General features: G+C 46.2%; 1 protein-coding gene across 8 annotated transcripts; it reads right to left on the bottom strand.

Moving 5' to 3' along the window:
* Window positions 1-17,943, bottom strand: LOC146357963 (acyl-coenzyme A amino acid N-acyltransferase 1-like). 8 transcript variants are annotated; one of them, XM_084859362.1, is made up of 5 exons: window positions 17,848-17,943; window positions 7,624-7,908; window positions 4,780-5,264; window positions 1,915-2,117; window positions 1-1,271 (listed from the first exon to the last, which is right to left on the bottom strand). In XM_084859362.1, exons 3-5 carry the CDS (start codon window positions 5,240-5,242, stop codon window positions 681-683), a joined length of 1,257 nt encoding a protein of 418 aa, XP_084715488.1. In that variant the 5' UTR covers window positions 5,243-5,264; window positions 7,624-7,908; window positions 17,848-17,943; the 3' UTR covers window positions 1-680. The 8 variants fall into 8 exon arrangements, with proteins under 8 accessions (XP_084715488.1, XP_084715516.1, XP_084715498.1 ...); XM_084859390.1 differs by having other exon boundaries at window positions 7,531-7,908; XM_084859372.1 differs by having other exon boundaries at window positions 7,396-7,908.
* Window positions 17,944-18,261: the final 318 nt, after the last annotated feature.

Consider the following 18,261-nt stretch of genomic DNA (forward strand, 5'->3'; position numbering starts at 1 on the left):
AGTCTGATAGTTTGAATCAGAAAATGCTGATTTTCTAATTTAATTTAATATACAAATCCTGGAAGCATTTTAAAAGCTACAGCTGATCTGGCAGGGCAACAAATATTCATCCTCTTAGAGAAGGGAGAACAAACAGAAAGGAAAGTAGAAGCAATTAATAGCAAGATCACAAATGTGTACCTTAGTTATTTTAACACATGAGTAGTAGTAGTAGTAATTATTACAGTTTTGTACTGCCCCCTAGCTAGAGCTCACTGATAACACCAATCATCTTTGTGTTTTGTAGTGGTTGTCCATTTTAGTTTTCATGTTATGTTGTATTAGCTGGCCTAGCAGGGGTTGAGAGTCCTCTTGGACTGGACAGTTTAGAATATAAGAAGATACAATAGAGTAGAAGAAAGATATAATTATTGTCCTCATTTTACAAATGGGTAATTGTAGAACAGAGACACCAATCAACTTTATAGAAACACAAGAGAGAATATTGAATGCAATCTCTGGAGCCCTACAACTATCTCTCATCCTTATTGCAAAGTTGTATTTCTGATGTGCACTGTATAAATTCAGTAGACTACATCACTGGAATATTCTCACTCAGACTTTCTCCTGTCTAGGGGTTGATTTCTTTGATCAACTTCAGAGGACTACAGGAAGCTACGCAACCTGTCTTCCTTCTGACATCACAAATTGCTACTTCCAGCTGTGCCAAGATGAAGCTCAAGGAATTTCTGGATCTCCTTCCAGGCGTGCTCCTGGGCTTTGGCATGGGGCTTCGCTTCACCTCCCCATGCTGTAGGTTTACTCCGGATTGGGGAGATGTAGCAAAGTGGGCATCCTGGGGTTTGTATTAGGTGCCCAGCCCCTGGATAAGACAGCAGAGTACAATTATTTTTCCCATACTGCTTTGCTCTGGCTATGGCTGTCTCGGCAAACAACTTGCTGTTCATGCTTTGGTCAGCTTCTCCCACCACAAAGAGCACATGCCCCTGGGCCTTCTCTAGAGGGATGTTAGAGGCTTGGTATCTTTCATCCTCCGGATCTCCTATGGTATGGAAAGTGTTCATCACTCCCATGTCATTGAAGAGAATCCTTTCTGCCAAGTGGGGAGCAGCAGGGATATGGACATCATGAAAACGGAGTGAAGCACCTATCATTCTTGTGGCACCATTGATGCACACGACAGCTACTACTGGCTCTAAGAAGGTACACATGGCCAGTGCAATTTCTGATCCTCTGGATAACCCAATGGCTCCAAGTCCTGGACCTCTTACCTGGGGAAAAACAGACAGACAGACAGTTAAAGTAGTTTCTTCATCAAAGGCTGGAGGGACTATGATGCAAACAGAGCTTTGTAAGAAGGAAGACTTTTATGTGGAATTCCTTAAAAAAAAACATTTAGAAACAAGTGGCAGATGGAATTGATAGAATTTTGGATGATTCCACTTTGGACAACCTGTCAACCTTTCCACCTTGTTGCTTCCATGCTAGAGCCCTTAGTGTTCCTGTGGCAGCATTGCTTTTCAGTATTAAAACGGTGGTTCCACATGGCACTTAATATAGTGCCATCATATCCAGCAATGCCGTTGCCTCCAGCCAATTCCTTTTGTAGTGTTTAGTCACAAGGAGGTCCCATTCAACAGAGATCCCCTGCAAGTCTAACGAGTAGCTCCTTTTATTGCTTCCTGTTCAGTATGGCTGGGGAATTAGTGATGAATTATCCCTTAAGTAGTTGGATTCTGTTCTCCCTGCTCCCTCGTGTTGTAGGTGCCATCGCAGCAGCAAGACAAAACCTCTGAGTGAATCATTCTGGCTATGGAGTGAGGGATAAACTCCTGATGTATCGCAGCACAGCGCTGAGGAATAGGAAGATTTGTGCCTCATAATGATACAGAAGAACCCCCCCCCCCGACATACCTTAGGGTGCTTTAAGAGCAGTTTGCATGCTTCCTCAAAATACTCCAGGTCCACTTCTACCAGGTTTTTTGGCAGGTCATCGTAGGCAAAGAGAGCCAGAGCCAGAACGACAAAGCCTCTACTGGCCAGTAGGCTAGCTCGGAATTCAAAGAGGCCTCCAGACCCACCGAACATGTCAATCACCCCTGGAAATGGCCCAGGCCCTGCAGAGAGGGTGAGAGAAATTGAGTAAAGAGCAAAGAGAAATAATCCCTAACCAAACAAAGACAAAAAGGGGGTGGGAAATGAAGGTCAGGGCAAATTTTTTTAAAAAATTTATTTATTTATTTATTTATTCATTCATTCATTCCATTTCTGTACCGCCCAATAGCCGAAGCTGTCTGTGATCTCTCTCTCTCTTTCTCCCCTCCTCACTCTCTCTCTCTCTCTCTCTCTCTCTCTCACACACACACACACACACACACACACACGCTAAAACTGAACAATGCTGAGATGTTCATAAGGTTACAAGTAAATAAAATCAGCAAGTCATTGATTTCCTAAATGTATTGTAAACAGACACTCTAGGAAGTCATTGTGAGGTATAGACATAATAAATGGCAATTTAGTCACCAAATGCATTTCAACTTTGTGGTCCTCTTTGGTAGGTAAGATGTGTAGAGAACAGTAATCTAGTTGCTCCAGAGTCCAGTGAGATAGCTTAGACTTGAATTCATCCACATTCATGTCCACACGAGAGAAAAATCACAACTGATGGGGAGAGACATGAGATCAGGCATCTAAATCTAGCTAAAATCAGATGGATATCTTCAGGAGCTTGAACTTTACTAAATCTAACCAGACCTATATGTATCCAGAGCTAAAAGGCAGCCTTCCTCAACCAGGTACCCTCCAGGTGTTTTGGATTACAACTCATCATCCCTGACTATTGGCCATGTTGGCTTGGACTGATGAGAGTTATAGTCCCTGATACAAGAAAAAGAATATTTCTCATGTGAATATATGTGGATGAATACAAGCCTAAACTGTCTAATTTGGTTTCATCAGCCTTCCTCAACCTGTTGCCCTCCAGATGTTTTGACTTCAACTCTCATCAGCCCCAGCCAGCATGGCCAATGGTCAGGAATGCTGGCAGTTGTAGCCCCAAAAATCTGGAGAGCACCAGATTGAAGAAGGCTGGGTTATATGAACTGGCTGTAATAATGGCTTTAAAGAGATTGCAAGTTCTTCTAGGCAGCCGGCTGCAATTATGAGTTCTGGGTATGTACCTGATTCAGTATGATGTAGCCTGTAGGCCTGGAATGGGGAATGTGTGGCCCTTAGATGTTGTTGGACAGCAACTTCTATCATCCCTCATCATTGGCTGGCTGGGGCTGATGGGAGTTCCTCACCACTGCTATAGACTAAAGCCCGATACTTCCAATGGGTTGTGTGAATCAGATTCACATTGAGTACTGCCTCTGTCTGGCAAGATCGGACTTGGAGCATTTCTACACCAGGCTAAAATATTGCAACTTTACTGGGGTTTTCTGCTTCCATTTTAAATGCAGGATCACAATGGGCTCCCTTTACACATGGTTTCCCCACCCCCACTTTCCCCCCTAATCTGTGTGTTCTATATGTTTCATTATACAGCCACTAGATGGTACTGTGGTCTAGCTCTTATTGAGGTATTTCCTCTTTTCAGGAGGGAACCCAACATGTTATAGTGTGATAGCTCATTATCTCTGATCTTTTAAAAAAAAAATGGGACAAAGGTCATTTAGCACGGGAGATGCCCTGGAAGTTGACGATATCATGTAAAGGACCCACAAACTTCCATGAGTAAACAATCTCAATAGCAGGATAAAAGCCCCATGTGGAGAAGCTCTCTATAGTAACCTGTTGAATTGAATTCCAGAGGTTGCTGCCATAGCTACTGCAGGGACTGGGGTGAGCGGGGGAGAAATGCAATAGGCATAACTGATTACTGACTGCAGTCATCCAAGATCAGTGACATATGTGGGATTAGGAAACGGGCATGCAGGCCTGTGAGGAGAAGGAAGATGTAGTGAAGAGGAAAAGACTGGTGGAAAGAGTACTCTATTGTTACCTTTGTTTGTTCTACAGCCTTCTATATACCATCTAATCAGAGGCCAAGATATACTCTCTCATATCATCCTCTCTGCAATGCATGCTGCATATGCACTGGAACCTAGGATTCTACTCAATTAGGTAATATGTGTAGGTAAGTTAGGTTGACTTTTTGATTATATTTGGAAGTGTGTGTGTGTGTGTGTGTGAGTGCGAGAGAGAGAGAGCGTGTGTGCGAGAGAGAGAGCGTGTGTGTGAGAGAGAGAGTGTGTGCGAGAGAGAGAGAGAGAGAGTGCGTGTGAGAGAGAGAGAGAGCGCGCTGCCTCCTTGTATTCCCCCCTTCTCCATCTCTTTGTATTTGGTTGTAGTGTTTTAAAAGGGAATTCTCACTAACTCTTTCCGTTGTGATGGACTGCATGATCACAAAACTGCCATTGGTGTTTTTGGCATTTTCACAATGTTTTTGTTGAGTCCTGCGTTTGTGAGATTTGGGCAAGAAAATCCAAAATGCTTTTCTTTTTCTTTTTCTTTTTTCCTAGGGCTGGGCTGAAGGGAGGGGTCCTGGGCAATAGGGCTGAGAAATTCTCTAGGAACCTGGACAGACTAAGGTGTGTCACGAGGTTGATCCTGACTGGAGACAGTCCCCCAGTAATTTTTCCTTGAAAGAATCCCCTTGTAAAGAAGGTGTCCACCAGTACAGAAAATTATCCCGCCCCCCCCACCTCAGTCCGGAACAACAAGAGACTGGGGCAGGGAGTAGGACGGACGAGAAACAGAACTGAGTTATCTTACCTGGAGGCAAGAAAAGGGTCCCCCGAACACGGCCCGTCTTGATCGGGAAGCGTTCCGTTCCAGGGGCCGCATACCATCTCTCCACTGTACAAGTGGCCAGCGGTGCCACCAGAGGTGATGGGTACACGTTAATAGAGTCAAAGAGGTTGATCTGGACATGGAAGGGGCTGTTTATCACATCGCGTTTTATCAGCCTGTGGAACATCTTCTCCGGCTTCAGAGTGCAGAAGAGGCCCATGGGCCACACGCCTGTGTAGTTGCCTCCCAGAGCAGAGGCCTGCTCCACGTCCACTTCCCCTGCATTGTTTGCCTGGTAGATGGCTATGGCTTCAAACTTCACTCCAGTTTCATCGGCCAGCAATGCCTGCAGGGTCACGTGCTGGGAGGGAGCCAGGCCGGAGGCATGAATCGACACAGGCGAGTCGGCTAGCGCGCTTTTAGGAGTGGCGGTGAGATGAGCCATGGTAGCCAGCCCTTGACAAGACCTGGGGAAAGGGAGTTAGTGTTGTTCATCATGAAACCCACCTTGGGATCCATGAGTACTAGCTGGGGAGGCACTTGGCCTCCTTATCTCCCAGACAGTAATTTGGGCCCTTAACTCTGTGGCTAAAGCCTCCTGCATATGGTATTGCCAGTCGTGAACCGGAGCACAAGAGAGCTGTAGCTTGTGGCAGGTTTCAGGGCTGACAGTAACAAGGAGCATAATACACACGCTGAGGGTCTTTCTACGACTTTCAACATTGCCGATGCAAAGGCCAAAGATTACATGAATAATTTACGTAATAAATTACGTGAATAATACAGTGCCTGTATTATACTAAAATATACAGTCAGATTACAGCAGTGTGCTCTTGGCATGGCTCCCTTTGAAGACAGTTTGGAAGCTGCAGATGGTGCAAAATGTAGGAACCAGATGTCTGAACATGTAACACCAGTTCTGGCCCACTTCCACTGGCTTCCTGTATGTTTTCCGAGCCCAATTCAAGGTGGTGGTTTTGTCCTATAAAGCCTTACACGGCTCAGGACCAAAATACCTGATAGGGCGCCTCTCCTAGTGTTACAAAAATTGTGTTCTTTCCCTGGTAGACTTTCCAATTTGTTTACCAAGAACGAGAGGAGGCAGAGATCTGGTCTAACACTATTTTATTCTGCAGAATAAGGCAACCCTTGGGGCTAATGCTCCAACAAAGGTCACTATCAAGTAATGTGATCCAAAAGTGTATATAGGCAAGACCTTTGGGGGCTGTCTTACGCTTGCGCTGTACTAATCTCTTTGTCTAGCTGATAAGGAAACAGAAAGCAGGCAGCGCCTTTCACATATCTAGGCATGCGCAGAGAGGTAGGCTTGTACTCTAACGTAAATACGTTCTTGGCATTCCTGAGTCTCTGATAAAGCACTATGTCTTAGTTTGGCATGACAATTTCACACAGAGGTAGAATAGACATAGGCTATCTTATAAAATTATGGGATAACAGACATATTACAACTGAAATTTCTATAACACTCCCCCCTCAAAAGGCTTTTCTTAAATCCCATACCTCTTCTTGGGCCAGCAGTGGACTACACACTTAAAGGCGCAAATCATCATCAATAGTATCATAACAAACAGAACTGCGCCAATTACAAGTTGTTTCAACCATGCAAAATCAGGGAGCCAGGAAGTCAACCATAATTAAGGATCACGTGCTCCTGAATAATTCTGTCCAATCATATCTTGTAGTTTGGCGATTTCATCTTCTATGGTTTTGTTTAAATCATGGAACTTTACACCCTTGCTTCACTAGGGTGCAGAAGCCATCTTGGCGTGCTAAGAGATAATCTAAAACAAACCGATATTGGGCCACTAGCTGGCTGAGATCTTTAATTTCAGATTGCATGGCCCTTACCATTATGGCTGCGGCATTGATGGTCTTCTCTAAACGGCAAGTGAGGCCTAGGATGCCTTTTCTATTTTCTTGTGCAATAATTCCTGGGTATGAACCCAGGATAAGCAATCCTGTAACTAGCCCGCCCCCTACCCTGTTTGGTTCTGAATCTGACAATTGTTTTCCAATAATTACAGTGTCATCACAGTTCTTACCCATCTGTCCTACAAGTTGCCCCATCCCTCCAATCTCTCTCTTTGTTCTTCCAGATTGAGGTTTTACCACTTGTACTGGGATGGTGAGATACCCAACCCCTACACATTGGTAATTTCCAGGGTGGTAATTGGTAGCCCATCCATCGAAGAAAAACCACAGATTGGGATCTTTCATCTGCCAACCTGAGCATATGCTACCTAGCCCAGCATAATTGGGAGAGAACATAGGGTACTCGGGGTAAAGACTGCCAAAATCAGTGTCACCGAGATTAATGGAAGAAGAATAGGAGGAATTAAAACTTTCCCAAAGCCAAAACTGATCGGTGCACTGTGAATAATTTCCCAACCCATCTAAAAGAGGTTTAGCCTTGTTATAATTAAGGGCTTTATTATTCCAGACACCAGAATGTTGACAACAAAAACACATTCCCCTGGTGTAAGTCTGGAATTTGAATGTTCAAAACTCAGTCTTGCTCAATTCATCAGGGACTCTTGAAAAGAGAGTGCTCTTTTTCTGTAGAGCTCCAACTATTACCTGCGGTTCTCTGATCAAGGCAGGCAACAAAGTGCAGTCTCTGACAGTTGATGGGTGTTCATAGTAAAGAATAGAATCCTCCCCATTTTGCCTAAACATATGCTCAGCATGTCTCTTAAACCAGTTTCCTTTTACCTGAGTGGGAAGTGTTAAAACAACTAGACTTAAGAAGGAAAGAGTAATATGCATGTTTAAGCATCAGGAGATTGCTCTCTCCTGAACAAATACTTTAGTCCCTCTAGTGGTTTGCTACTCCAACGGTGGCCTTCAGGTGGGTCAGCTTCCGATGTGACCCTCTCTGGTGCAGGTGATGCCTTTATGCGGGTGTGATGGATCCACTTCTTTCCTCCAGCGACCTTTACAGCTGTGTGAGTGGTGAGTAGAACCTGAAACGGACCCTTCCACTTCTCAGGAAGTGGTTCATCTTTCCAGGAACAGATCAGCACCCAATCACCAGGATTGAAATTATGCACTGGAGCATCCAAAGGCAAGGATTGGTATAGTGCTGTGAACCTGTGAAGACAAGACAAAACAGACTGCAAAGCAGTAACATATTCTTGGATCTCTAAAGCCCCTACTTCTATGTTTACATTTAAACTACCAGCCATAGGTAATAGCCGAGGTGGGCACCCATATAACATTTCAAAGGGTGTCAATTTAATACTTCCCCGGGGGGTGCACCGTATTCGAGTTAAGGCGATTGGCAAGGCCTGTGGCCATTTCAACTTAGTCTCTGAGCAAATTTTAGTAAGCATTGACTTTAGGGTGCGATTCATCCTCTCAACTTGACCTGAAGATTGAGGCCTCCAAGGGGAGTGTAGTTTCCAGTTGATTTGTAGTGCCTGAGCCACTGCTCGCATCACCTGTCCAACAAAATGGGGTCCCTGATCCGATTCAATCTCCTCAGGTAAAAAGAATTTAGGGACTACTTCTTTTAACAGGATCTTGGCTACTATTTGTGCAGTGGCTGTGCGAGTAGGGTAAGCCTCAACCCACCCAGTCAATTGGTCTACTATTACTAATAAATATCGATATCCATGAGTCTGGGGCAACTCTGAAGTATCGATTTGAAGTCTCTGGAAAGGATAGTAAGCCCATGGGCGACCTCCCATTTGAGTTGGGGGTTTGGACGTCTTTGGGTTATTTTTGAGGCACAAAGGGCAATTAGCCACCGCTCTCTGGGTCTCATACAATCTTAGGGCCACAATGTGTCTCACAAGGAACCCCCATTGCAGTTCCTCCTAAATGTGTAGCCTGGTGCAAGTCTCTCACTATAAAGCTCAAAAGAGGCTTGGGTATGAACACTTTGCCTCCTGGGACTGACTATCCACCATCCATCTTCAGTTTGCTTTGCCTTGTATTCAAGAGCTCTCTCATTCTCAGCTGGAGAGTAGATTTGAACCAAGTCTGTACTCAAATATGGGATTAGGGCTCCTTCATAATGCACCTCCTCATCTCCCATCCATGTGGCTTCCTTTGCAGCCTTATCTGCCAAAGCATTGCCGCCTCTTGCTTCAGGATTGGCACTCGTTCCATGCGCCTTCACGTGCATCACAGCTACCTTTTTTGGCTTCATCAGGGCATCTAAAAGTTCCATGATCTGGGATCCGTTTGCAACCCTGTCCTGAAGCAGTAATGAAACCCCTTTCTTTCCACAGCACTCCATTTGCATGTACCGTGCTGAAAGCATATCACGAATCTGTAAAGATATTTGTTTATTTTCCTTCGCCTATTTCTAGGGCTCGAGTCAAAGCTGTTAGTTCTGCTGGTTGTGCTGACCAATGGCTGGGAAGACGCTCTTTCCATAAGGCCTTCTCGAGAGTAACTACTGCGCATCCTGTGTATCTTTTTCCATCTATCACACGGCTGGAGCCATCTACGAACACCTCAAGGTCTGGCTTTGGTAACAAGGAATCAGTGAGGTCAGGCCTGATCAGAGTCACATGACTCAAAATCTCTAAACAGTCATGACAATTTAGATCTGGCTTAGGGAGCAAGGTGGCAGGATTCAAAAGATTGCTCTTCTTATATGTGAGGTCTGGGCTTGAAAGCAGGGAGATCTCATAGCGTGACTGGTGTGACGGATTCAAAAACTTATCTCTATTGCTTCCCAGGATCTGAGGCACACCATGAGGAGTATGCACCTCCATATCTGCTCCCATCACAATTTTCTCGGTTTCTTCCACTAAAAGCGCAGTTGCTGCCACAGCCCTCAAGCAAGCAGGCCATCCCTTTGCGGTTGGGTCCAGAGTCTTGGAGTAGGATCCTACAGGTCTCCAGGAAGGACCTGTCCTTTGGGTTAAAACCCCTGATGCCACTCCTTTATTTTCATGTACATAAAGCCGGTACGGTTTGTTGGGATCTGGTAAGTTCAGAGTGGGTGGTGACACCAAGGCTGGCTTCAGCTCAAGAAAAGCCTTTTCCATTTCATTTGACCATTTCCAGTGGATGATATTTTCCTTTGTCAAAGCTTCATACAGGGGCTTCGCCTTCCCTCCATAATCAGGTATCCACATTCTACAAAACCTGGTGAGCCCAAGGAAGGCTTGCAACTCTCGAGGGACTTTAGGCCTCGGTGTCTTCTGTATGAAGTCCAACCGAGCAGTGCTCAGGTCTCTGGTTCCCTTCCGAATCTGGAAGCCCAAGAAGGTGACATGGGTCTGGCAAATCTGAGCCTTTTCTCTTGACACTTTATAGCCTTTCAAGTTCAATTCTTGCAGGAGGGAGATAGTAGCTTCAGCACATGAGTCCTTTGTCTGGGTGGCCAGAAGAATATTGAATATTGAAGCAAGGACACCCACGGCCGATCCTCTTTCCATTGCCTCAGGTCATTTTGCAATGCACCCGTGAAGATTGTTGGATTCGTGGTCAGTCCCTGCGGAAGGACGGCCCATAAGAGCTGAACCTTAATATGGGTATTGGGATCTTCCCATTCAAATGCAAATATTTTCAGACTGTCCTCATGTAAAGGGATTGAAAAGAACGCATCCTTTAAGTCCAATACTGAAAACCACCTGGCCTCTTTGGGAATTTGGGCTATAATGGTGTGTGGGTTTGGAACCACAGGATGATCCGCACTAATAATATTGTTGACGACCCTTAAGTCTTGGACTAAGCGGAACTCAATCCCCTTTCCAGGTTTGGGGGGTTTCTTATAGGGGTATTAAAGGGTGAAGTTCCTTCTTTCAACCAGCCATATCGTTTAAACTTTTCAATCAAAGGTTTCAGTCCCTTTCTGGCTTCTAGTGACAAGGGGTATTGTCTAATCTTTACTGGTTGAGCTCCAGGCTTAAGGTTGATCTGCACAGGCTTAACAAACTTTGCCCTTGCAGGTGCCTTCCCTGCCCATACATCTTCAGGGGCCCTTTTTGCCACATCGGCTCCCCGGTAGGGATCTGCTGTACGTCGCATGTTCTCATCCACATAAGCTTGCAAACACACCTGATAGTTAGATCCTTGCTGCTTTGGCAACCTAACAACCATCTTGTCATCTCGACAGAAAATTTCTGCTTGTAACTTTGTCAACAAGTCCAGACCAAGAAGTGCAACTGGGCACCTTTCAGACACAACAAATTTATGCTCCAAATGACAACTTCCAACCTTTGTGAGAAGGGGAAAGGTATAAGGGACCTTAGTGGGTTGGCCTTCGATCCCTTCAATTATTACAGTTCTATCTTTATTAATTTGTGGCTTTGGTGCTTTTGGCAGCATGGAATAAGTTGCTCCTGTGTCAATAGGTCCGATTATTTCTCTTCCCTCCACCCTTATTGTAACCAGAAGGTCCTTCAGAGCCAGACAGCTCTTCAGGGTGGGGGTCTCGGACCCTGGTCCCCATCAATCTGATCCTTCTCCTTCCATGGCCACCTTAGCCCCCCTCTTCTCCCCCTTTCGCTTTGGGCAGTCTTTTCGCCAATGCCCCCTCTTTTTACAGTAAGCACATTCATCTCTCCCCAAACGCGACTTTCTCCAAGTCCCAAAATCCTTCAAACCTTTATCTGCCCAATCAGGGACTTGCCCTGTGACCGCCATTGCAATCGAAGCTGCATTCTGTCTGACCTTCTTATCTGCTTCCTTCTTCTCTACTTTCTCATGATTCACAAACACCTTATAAGCAATCTCCATCAACTGAGGCAGAGGCATCGCCGCTGCCCCATCAGCCTTCTGCAACTTTCTTTTAATGTCTGTTGCCGCTTGAGCAATAAACATCATATTAACCATCCTTAAATTCTCTTGAGTGTCAGGGTTAATATCACTATACTGATGGAATGCTGTCAGGGTGGACACTGAGCCCATAGAATCCCAGAGTAGTTCTGATTCGGAGGAAGAGCAGTCACTCCTGGGAGAGGAGCACGCCCCTTTTTCCCAGGGCCCGCAGCTGACAGAGATTCCTCCCACCAACATTCCTAGATTAGAAAGCAGTCCAGGGAGTGACCCAGCACAGATAGCAGACTTGGTGGATGCGCGGCGCAGGCGCAGACGCAGAAAGCGGCACCAAATGGAGGGCATGGAAAGGAGGTGTAGTGCCCGGTTGGCGCTCAAAGAACGGTTGCGCCCAGAGGATCCAAGGGAAAAGGGGAGGGATTCTCCCTAGTCCTTATATTTAGGGGTCTGCCAGTAATTGCCTTTCAAACGGGGACCAACTGTTCCAACTTAGGGCATAGGGATGCTGCTGCTCAGATCTAGTTGCTACCTGTAGAGTTGTTAAGTTGTAAAAGAAGAATAAAGCTTTGAAAAGAATCCCTTTGTCTGTGTCTGGACTTGGCTACTGGATTAGACTGAGAGAGCCCTCCGAGGAGCCCTTGACAAATGCATCAAACAACCTCTGAAGGTATGCACTAGGGTCTTCAGTCAGTCCCTGCCGGACTTCATATAATATGCTTAAATTTGTAGTCTTGGGGACTGCAGTTTGAATTCCATGTAAAATGAGCCGCCTGTAGCGGATCAGCTCCTCTGACCCAGCCTGCCAACCCAGCTCCCGATCTGGCAATGCCTGGGCTGGGAGCGGTCCACCAGCTCCATTCTCAGTCTGGGCTTGCCTTAAGGCTTGTGTTTCTACCATCCGCTTTTCATCTGGAGTTAAAAGTTCATTTAACATGGTTTGCACATCTCCCCAGGTAGGATTATGACTTTTGAAAATAGATTCAAACAGCCTGTACATTTTCTGAGGATCCTCCCTTAAGGAGGGGTTCTGATTTCTCCATTTACAGGTCAGATGTAGTGAATGGCACATAAACAGGAGCCTGTCCGTTAGGGCCAACTACTTCCCGCAGGGGGAGCTGTCTTCCCACTTTTGTCATTTTGCACTCATATGAGCCCTTTCTGGCTGTAGATCTCAAATGAGGGGGCGAATATACATCCGCAACTTTTTCCACGACATCCAAAATATCCTCTCTACTTCCTGAGTCTGCCAGTCTTTAAGGCTTCAAATAAATTTCTTTCCTCAGGATTTACAACCTTTTCAGCTGTTCTTGCTTCCTCTAACAAACCCGAATATGGTGGAGGATTTTTCAGCACAGAGGGAGCAAGACGCAGAGATGTAACAGATGGGTTCTCCATGTGTGTGGGGGGGCTCCCTCCCCCAGCAACCTCCCCTCCCAACCTAACAGGCCGAATAGGATGGTGAAAATTCAGCACACCTTGGGCAGGGTCTCCTTCCGTATGACCTGAACTGGGGAGAACAGGAACCTTGGATTTCACCTCGGAGCGTATCATCATGGCTTTACAATATTGAACTTTACATTTTCTTATCCAGTCGGGATTTTTCAATATCTACATTTGCCAAGCATCAATATAAGGGAGCTGATCCCCATGGTTATCAACAATCACTGTATTATATACCTTGGACACAACATTTTTTTCCCCAGCTTCCCCCAGTTGGCCAGCCAACACCAAATGTCACCCACTCCCCATTACAAAACTTTATGAGCTCTTCTTTTGTCAACTTAACACCATAATCTAACTTAAACAACTTACAATTCTTAAACATGCATCCCAGTGGGTCTTGGCTATGTTCTCCTATGGAAAGTTTTGATCCCATCCTGTCGCCCCTATATTTTTTCTTCTTTATCTAATTGCTGCTGCTTGAGCAAGGCCCAATTGGACATTGGGAGATTTACACTCCCCAGACAGCCCAAACAGTGCTATCCGACTTACCTCGTAGCTCAGCCTCCAAACGACCCCAGAGTCAGACAGCGTTTTGTCCTGTTCTCCAAAGACCGCCACTCGCCTCGTCTCTTCAGGAGTCCTTTGCTAGCTGGGTTACCAGGCAACAGCCGCCTCAAACCTCACGGTGAACCAAACAAGGTCCAGGGCGCCCTCCGCTTGGGTTGATCCAGCTTTGCCCAGCTCCCAGGTCACACAGGGAGTCCCGACAAAGTCACCAGAAATTGTTACAAAAATTGTGTTCTTTCCCTGGTAGACTTTCCAATTTGTTTACCAAGAACGAGAGGAGGCAGAGATCTAGTCGAACACGATTTTATTCTGCAGAATAAGGCAACCCTTGGGGCTAACGCTCCAACAAAGGTCACTATCAAGTAATGTGATCCAAAAGTGTATATAGGCAAGACCTTTGGGGGCTGTCTTATGCTTGCGCTGTACTAATCTCTTTGTCTAGCTGAGAAGGAAACAGAAAGCAGGCAGTGCCTTTCACATATCTAGGCATGCGCAGAGAGGTAGTCTTGTACTCTAACGTAAATATGTTCTTGGCATTCCTGAGTCTCTGATAAGGCACTATGTCTTAGTTTGGCATGACAATTTCACACAGAGGTAGAATAGACATAGGCTATCCTATAAAATTATGGGATAACAGACATATTACAACTGAAATTTCTATAACACCAGTATGAACCTACCTGTACACTAAAATGGTCATCTGAGGGCTTCCTCCAAATGCCCCCTCCAAGGAAGTTTCAGGGGATGGCAACAAGGGAGAGGCTTTCTCAGTGTTGGCCCTCCGATTGTGGAACACGCCCTACTGAGGTCTGCCTGACGCCATCAGCAATTGGTTCCATGTTAGGTTAAGACTTTCCTCCACCTCCAGGCATTTGTCAGCATATTATAAGGTTTTAACTGGCCCAATGATTTTATCGTTGTGTCTTGTAAATTGTTTTGTAAATTGTTTTTATGTTATATTCTATATTGTATTTCTAAGGTTTTAATCTTTTGTAAACTGCCCAGAGCTTTGGCTATTGGGCAGTATAGAGATGATGATGGTGGTGATAATAATAAATCACAACCGTGTTAATGTTTAGATAAAAGCACATTTCTGTATTACATGGAATGAATACTGTCAACTGCATACAATAGATACTATCAAGTTAGTAACAAAGAGCAGTCACCTCTGTTCACCTATCTGCTTCCTTTGGGCGCCAGAGGTCTAGTGGTAAATTTTTAAGTATGGGCACACCATGATAGTCCCATAGCGACACCCCCAAGGAGAGACCAAAACCGCTGTACAGTAGCCATGGATAACCTGATGCCCTCCAGACATTTTGGACTACAACTCCCATAAGCCCCAACCAGCATTGCCAATGGTGAAGGAATTGTAGTATAAAACATTTGGGGGGCACCAGGTTGGGGAAGGCTGCTCTACTCTGTTGTCCTGCACAGATTTGCTTCTTTTCCTGGGTGTGCTTGAAGACGCAAAATGATGCAAATTTAAGGGTTGAGGAGGAGGCACTGCAGCCGTGTTGCATGATTGGGCCTTTGAAACCACTTCCCCAAGGTCTCTCACTTTGCTGTAATTGCAGTCCAGAGCAGCAGAAAGATGAGCCCAGCAACTGGCTCTGAGTAGATGAAATATCATCTCCTCCTACCTGATATTACTGAAGAAGCAGAGATTAAGGGCATAAGCAAGAGCTGGGTCTCCCCACACCATATCGTGTAAAACAGGGGTGGCCCTCCGGATGTTGTTGATCTACAGCTCCCATAATTTCTCACCATTGGCTGTGCTGGCAAGGGCTGATGGGAGTTGCAGTCCAACAACACATGGAGGGCCACAGGTTGCCCAGCCCTGTTGTAAATAAAGGACCTCTGTTTTGGATATTAGCTGAATGGTGGCTGTCCTCAGAGATGGGAGAGGTGGTAGCTCACCTTGTGGCGGTGCACAAACAGGACTGGCCCTATCATCATGCAGCTTATGTGCCCACATCAGGAAACGGAGTGGGGAGAGTGGCAAATGGTGCTCGTCTCCTTCTGCCCATGCCAGGAAGACCCATTGCTGCCTCCCTGCCTCCTTCAGTGGGTGCTCTGGAGAGCCTTGGCAGCTACTCTTCCATTGTGGCATTTGCTGCAGTAAGACAGTGGCTGGCAGGGCGCTCTAGAGCACCCTGAGGTAAACTGAGGGCAGGGACTGTTCTGCCCTCTTCAACTGCTCACCCCTTTTTGTTTTTTAAAATTAAGCCCCGTCTTTTCTTCAGTGTGGGAGGTGGTGGGCTCTCCCACACTGGAGGCATTCAGGATGAGGCTGGACAGCCATCTGTCGGGGATGCTCTGACCTGGATTCCTGCATTGAGCAGGGGGTAGGACTCGATGGCCTTGTAGGCCCCTTCCAACCCTACTATTATTATTTATGTATTATTATTTATTTATTACATTTATATCCCGCCTTTTTCCTCCTTAAGGAACCCAAGACAGTGCACATAGCCCTCCTCCTCCTCCATTTTATCCACACAACAACAACCCTGTGAGGTGGGTTGGGCTGAGAGTCTGTGACTGGCCCAAAGTCACCCAGTGAGCTTCCATGGCCAAGCGGGGACTAGAACCCTGATCTCCTGACTCCCAGTCCAACACTCTAGCCACTATACCACACTGGCTCATACTGTTCTATGATTCTTCCTATGTTGTTTGGGCAGTTTAAGCATGCAGAACTGCCACCATTGCAGCTAGTTTGGATCATAGAATCATATCATAGAATAGTAAGGTTGGAAGGGGCCTACAAGGCCATTGAGTCCAACCCCCATATAGATCATATATATATATCATATATAGACTGTTCCTTTTGTGCAAGTTTGTGTTTCTTTTTGTTTCCCTCATTTGAACAACACTTTCATTCTCTGAAATAAGCCTTCTTTTCTCTAATAGTTTCATTGACACTGGTCATTGATCATGCTGCAGACTTTTTGCTGGTATCTTTCCTGACTTTGGGCTATACATTCTAGCCAAGCTTCTATTACTGTGGTTTTTCACCAACCCCAGGGCTGGTGTCAAACACAGTCATGGTCAGGTGCCTGCCAAGTGCCCACACTCCAGCAGGGGCCCGCTGACAAGAGCCTCCTGGAGTTGCTCCTCCTCTTCACCATTTTAAGTCGCTTGTTCATCTGCCTCTCTCTCTGGTCCAGGCAACGGTGGTGGTGAGAAGGGGGAGGAGAAGATGCCACTTCCTGCTCATCAAGCAAGGAAGTGGTAGCAATGATGGGAAAGAGAATGAGAGGTGCAATAGCAGCTGGTGACAATGGCAGCGAGAAGACAGACTCCCTAAAGGAGGGGGCCTATTGAGAGTGTCTTGCCCAAGGGTCCTTCTGTCCAGCAGACAAGCAGTCATACATGTGACATCTGTGCAATACACTGGATAGCCCACACGCCCCTGCTGGCTTTCTACCTTCACAGCTATTTTTCTTTATTGCATTTGGGAAACAATCTTAGCATTAGAACAGGGGAAGGATCAGCTGCCCTGGCTTCCTCACCCTGCCATTAAACTCACCCGCTTAACTTCTTATTACCTGGATGCTTTGTCACTGGGGCTGAGACACTCTGTCAGCTGGGCTCCTCCTTGTGCTTGTAGAGCTGGGCTCCCTTGTGAGCCTGTCCTACCACCTGGGCTCCCACAGAAAATCCCCTCTTGGTTGATCCCATTCACTGGCTCCAGATTGTGAGCTTCCTGGCACTGGCAGGCTTCTTACAGAGCTGTGTAGCTGCCAGCCTTGACCCCAGCTGGCCAAGTGACTCTCCTCAAGCTGAAGGAGCCCCTCACACAAGAAATGGCAGTAGCTAGGAAAAGAACAACCAGTGCTGGCTCCAGGTTTCGGAGGGCCCTTGGGCAAGACACCCTCAATGGGCCCCTCCCTCAGTGAGTCCACCTTCTCACCGCCATTGTCGCCAGCTGCTATTGCTCCTCATCCACTTTCTCATCGCTGCTGCCACTTGCTTGCGTGATGGGCGGAGAGCCAGCGAACAAGCAGGTAGTGGCGTCTCCTGCTCCTCCTCATCACCACTGTTGTCTGGGCCAGAGTGAGAGGCCAGCGGACAAGTAGATTGCAGTGGCGAAGAGGAGGAGCAACTCCAGGGGGCTCTTGCCAGTGGGCCCCTGCTGGGTTGTGGGCCCTTGGCAGGTGCCCAAACAAGCCACCCCTTGACACACGTCCTCAGAACCACCAACTAATAAACCAGACACAGTCCGTACCCAAACTGTTCCAAAAACACCAAGCCGCCTCAAGCAAGAAGCCCCAAACTCACCCCTCTTGGCCTGTTCCACTACGCCCGCTTAAAACGTCGTTTTTGCGGATCCTGTGAGCTCACTCTAGATCCAAGGTTCTCCACAAATTCTAACTCACAGCTGAGTTCAAAGCCCCAGACCTTTAGAAGATTGAGACTTTGCTCTCTGGCAAATGCCGTTTAGTTTAAGTTAGATAGCAATCAGACAAATAAAGGACAATCATTAACTGACAACTGATATTGCTAATTCATACAATTTGATCGAGAGGACAATGGCCTCATCACTCTGCTCTGCACCATTTACAGGTGTTGCATTTCTGAGGCTAACAGTGCTAACTGTTTTTACAACTCCAATGGACCTTATACCCAAGCTCAGCATACTGAAGAAAAAGAATGCTGGGAGATGAGTTTTAAAGAAAACTCTTTCTAGATAGT

This window comes from Heloderma suspectum, chromosome 1 (assembly GCF_057233095.1).
Source record: "Heloderma suspectum isolate Gila_16-S chromosome 1, 16-S_ref, whole genome shotgun sequence".
NCBI classification, from domain to species: Eukaryota; Metazoa; Chordata; class Lepidosauria; order Squamata; family Helodermatidae; genus Heloderma; species Heloderma suspectum.

What these genes read in the sequence shown, in the direction of transcription:
- LOC146357963 (XM_084859351.1), bottom strand. Translation starts at nt 5,242, where the DNA reads ATGGCTCATCTCACCGCCACTCCTAAAAGCGCGCTAGCCGACTCGCCT. An exon ending in GACCCTTTTCTTGCCTCCAG is followed by an intron (nt 2,118 to 4,779) that starts GTAAGATAACTC and finishes CCCTCTCTGCAG; the next exon opens with GGCCTGGGCCATTTCCAGGG. An exon ending in TGCTCTTAAAGCACCCTAAG is followed by an intron (nt 1,272 to 1,914) that starts GTATGTCGGGGG and finishes GTTTTTCCCCAG; the next exon opens with GTAAGAGGTCCAGGACTTGG.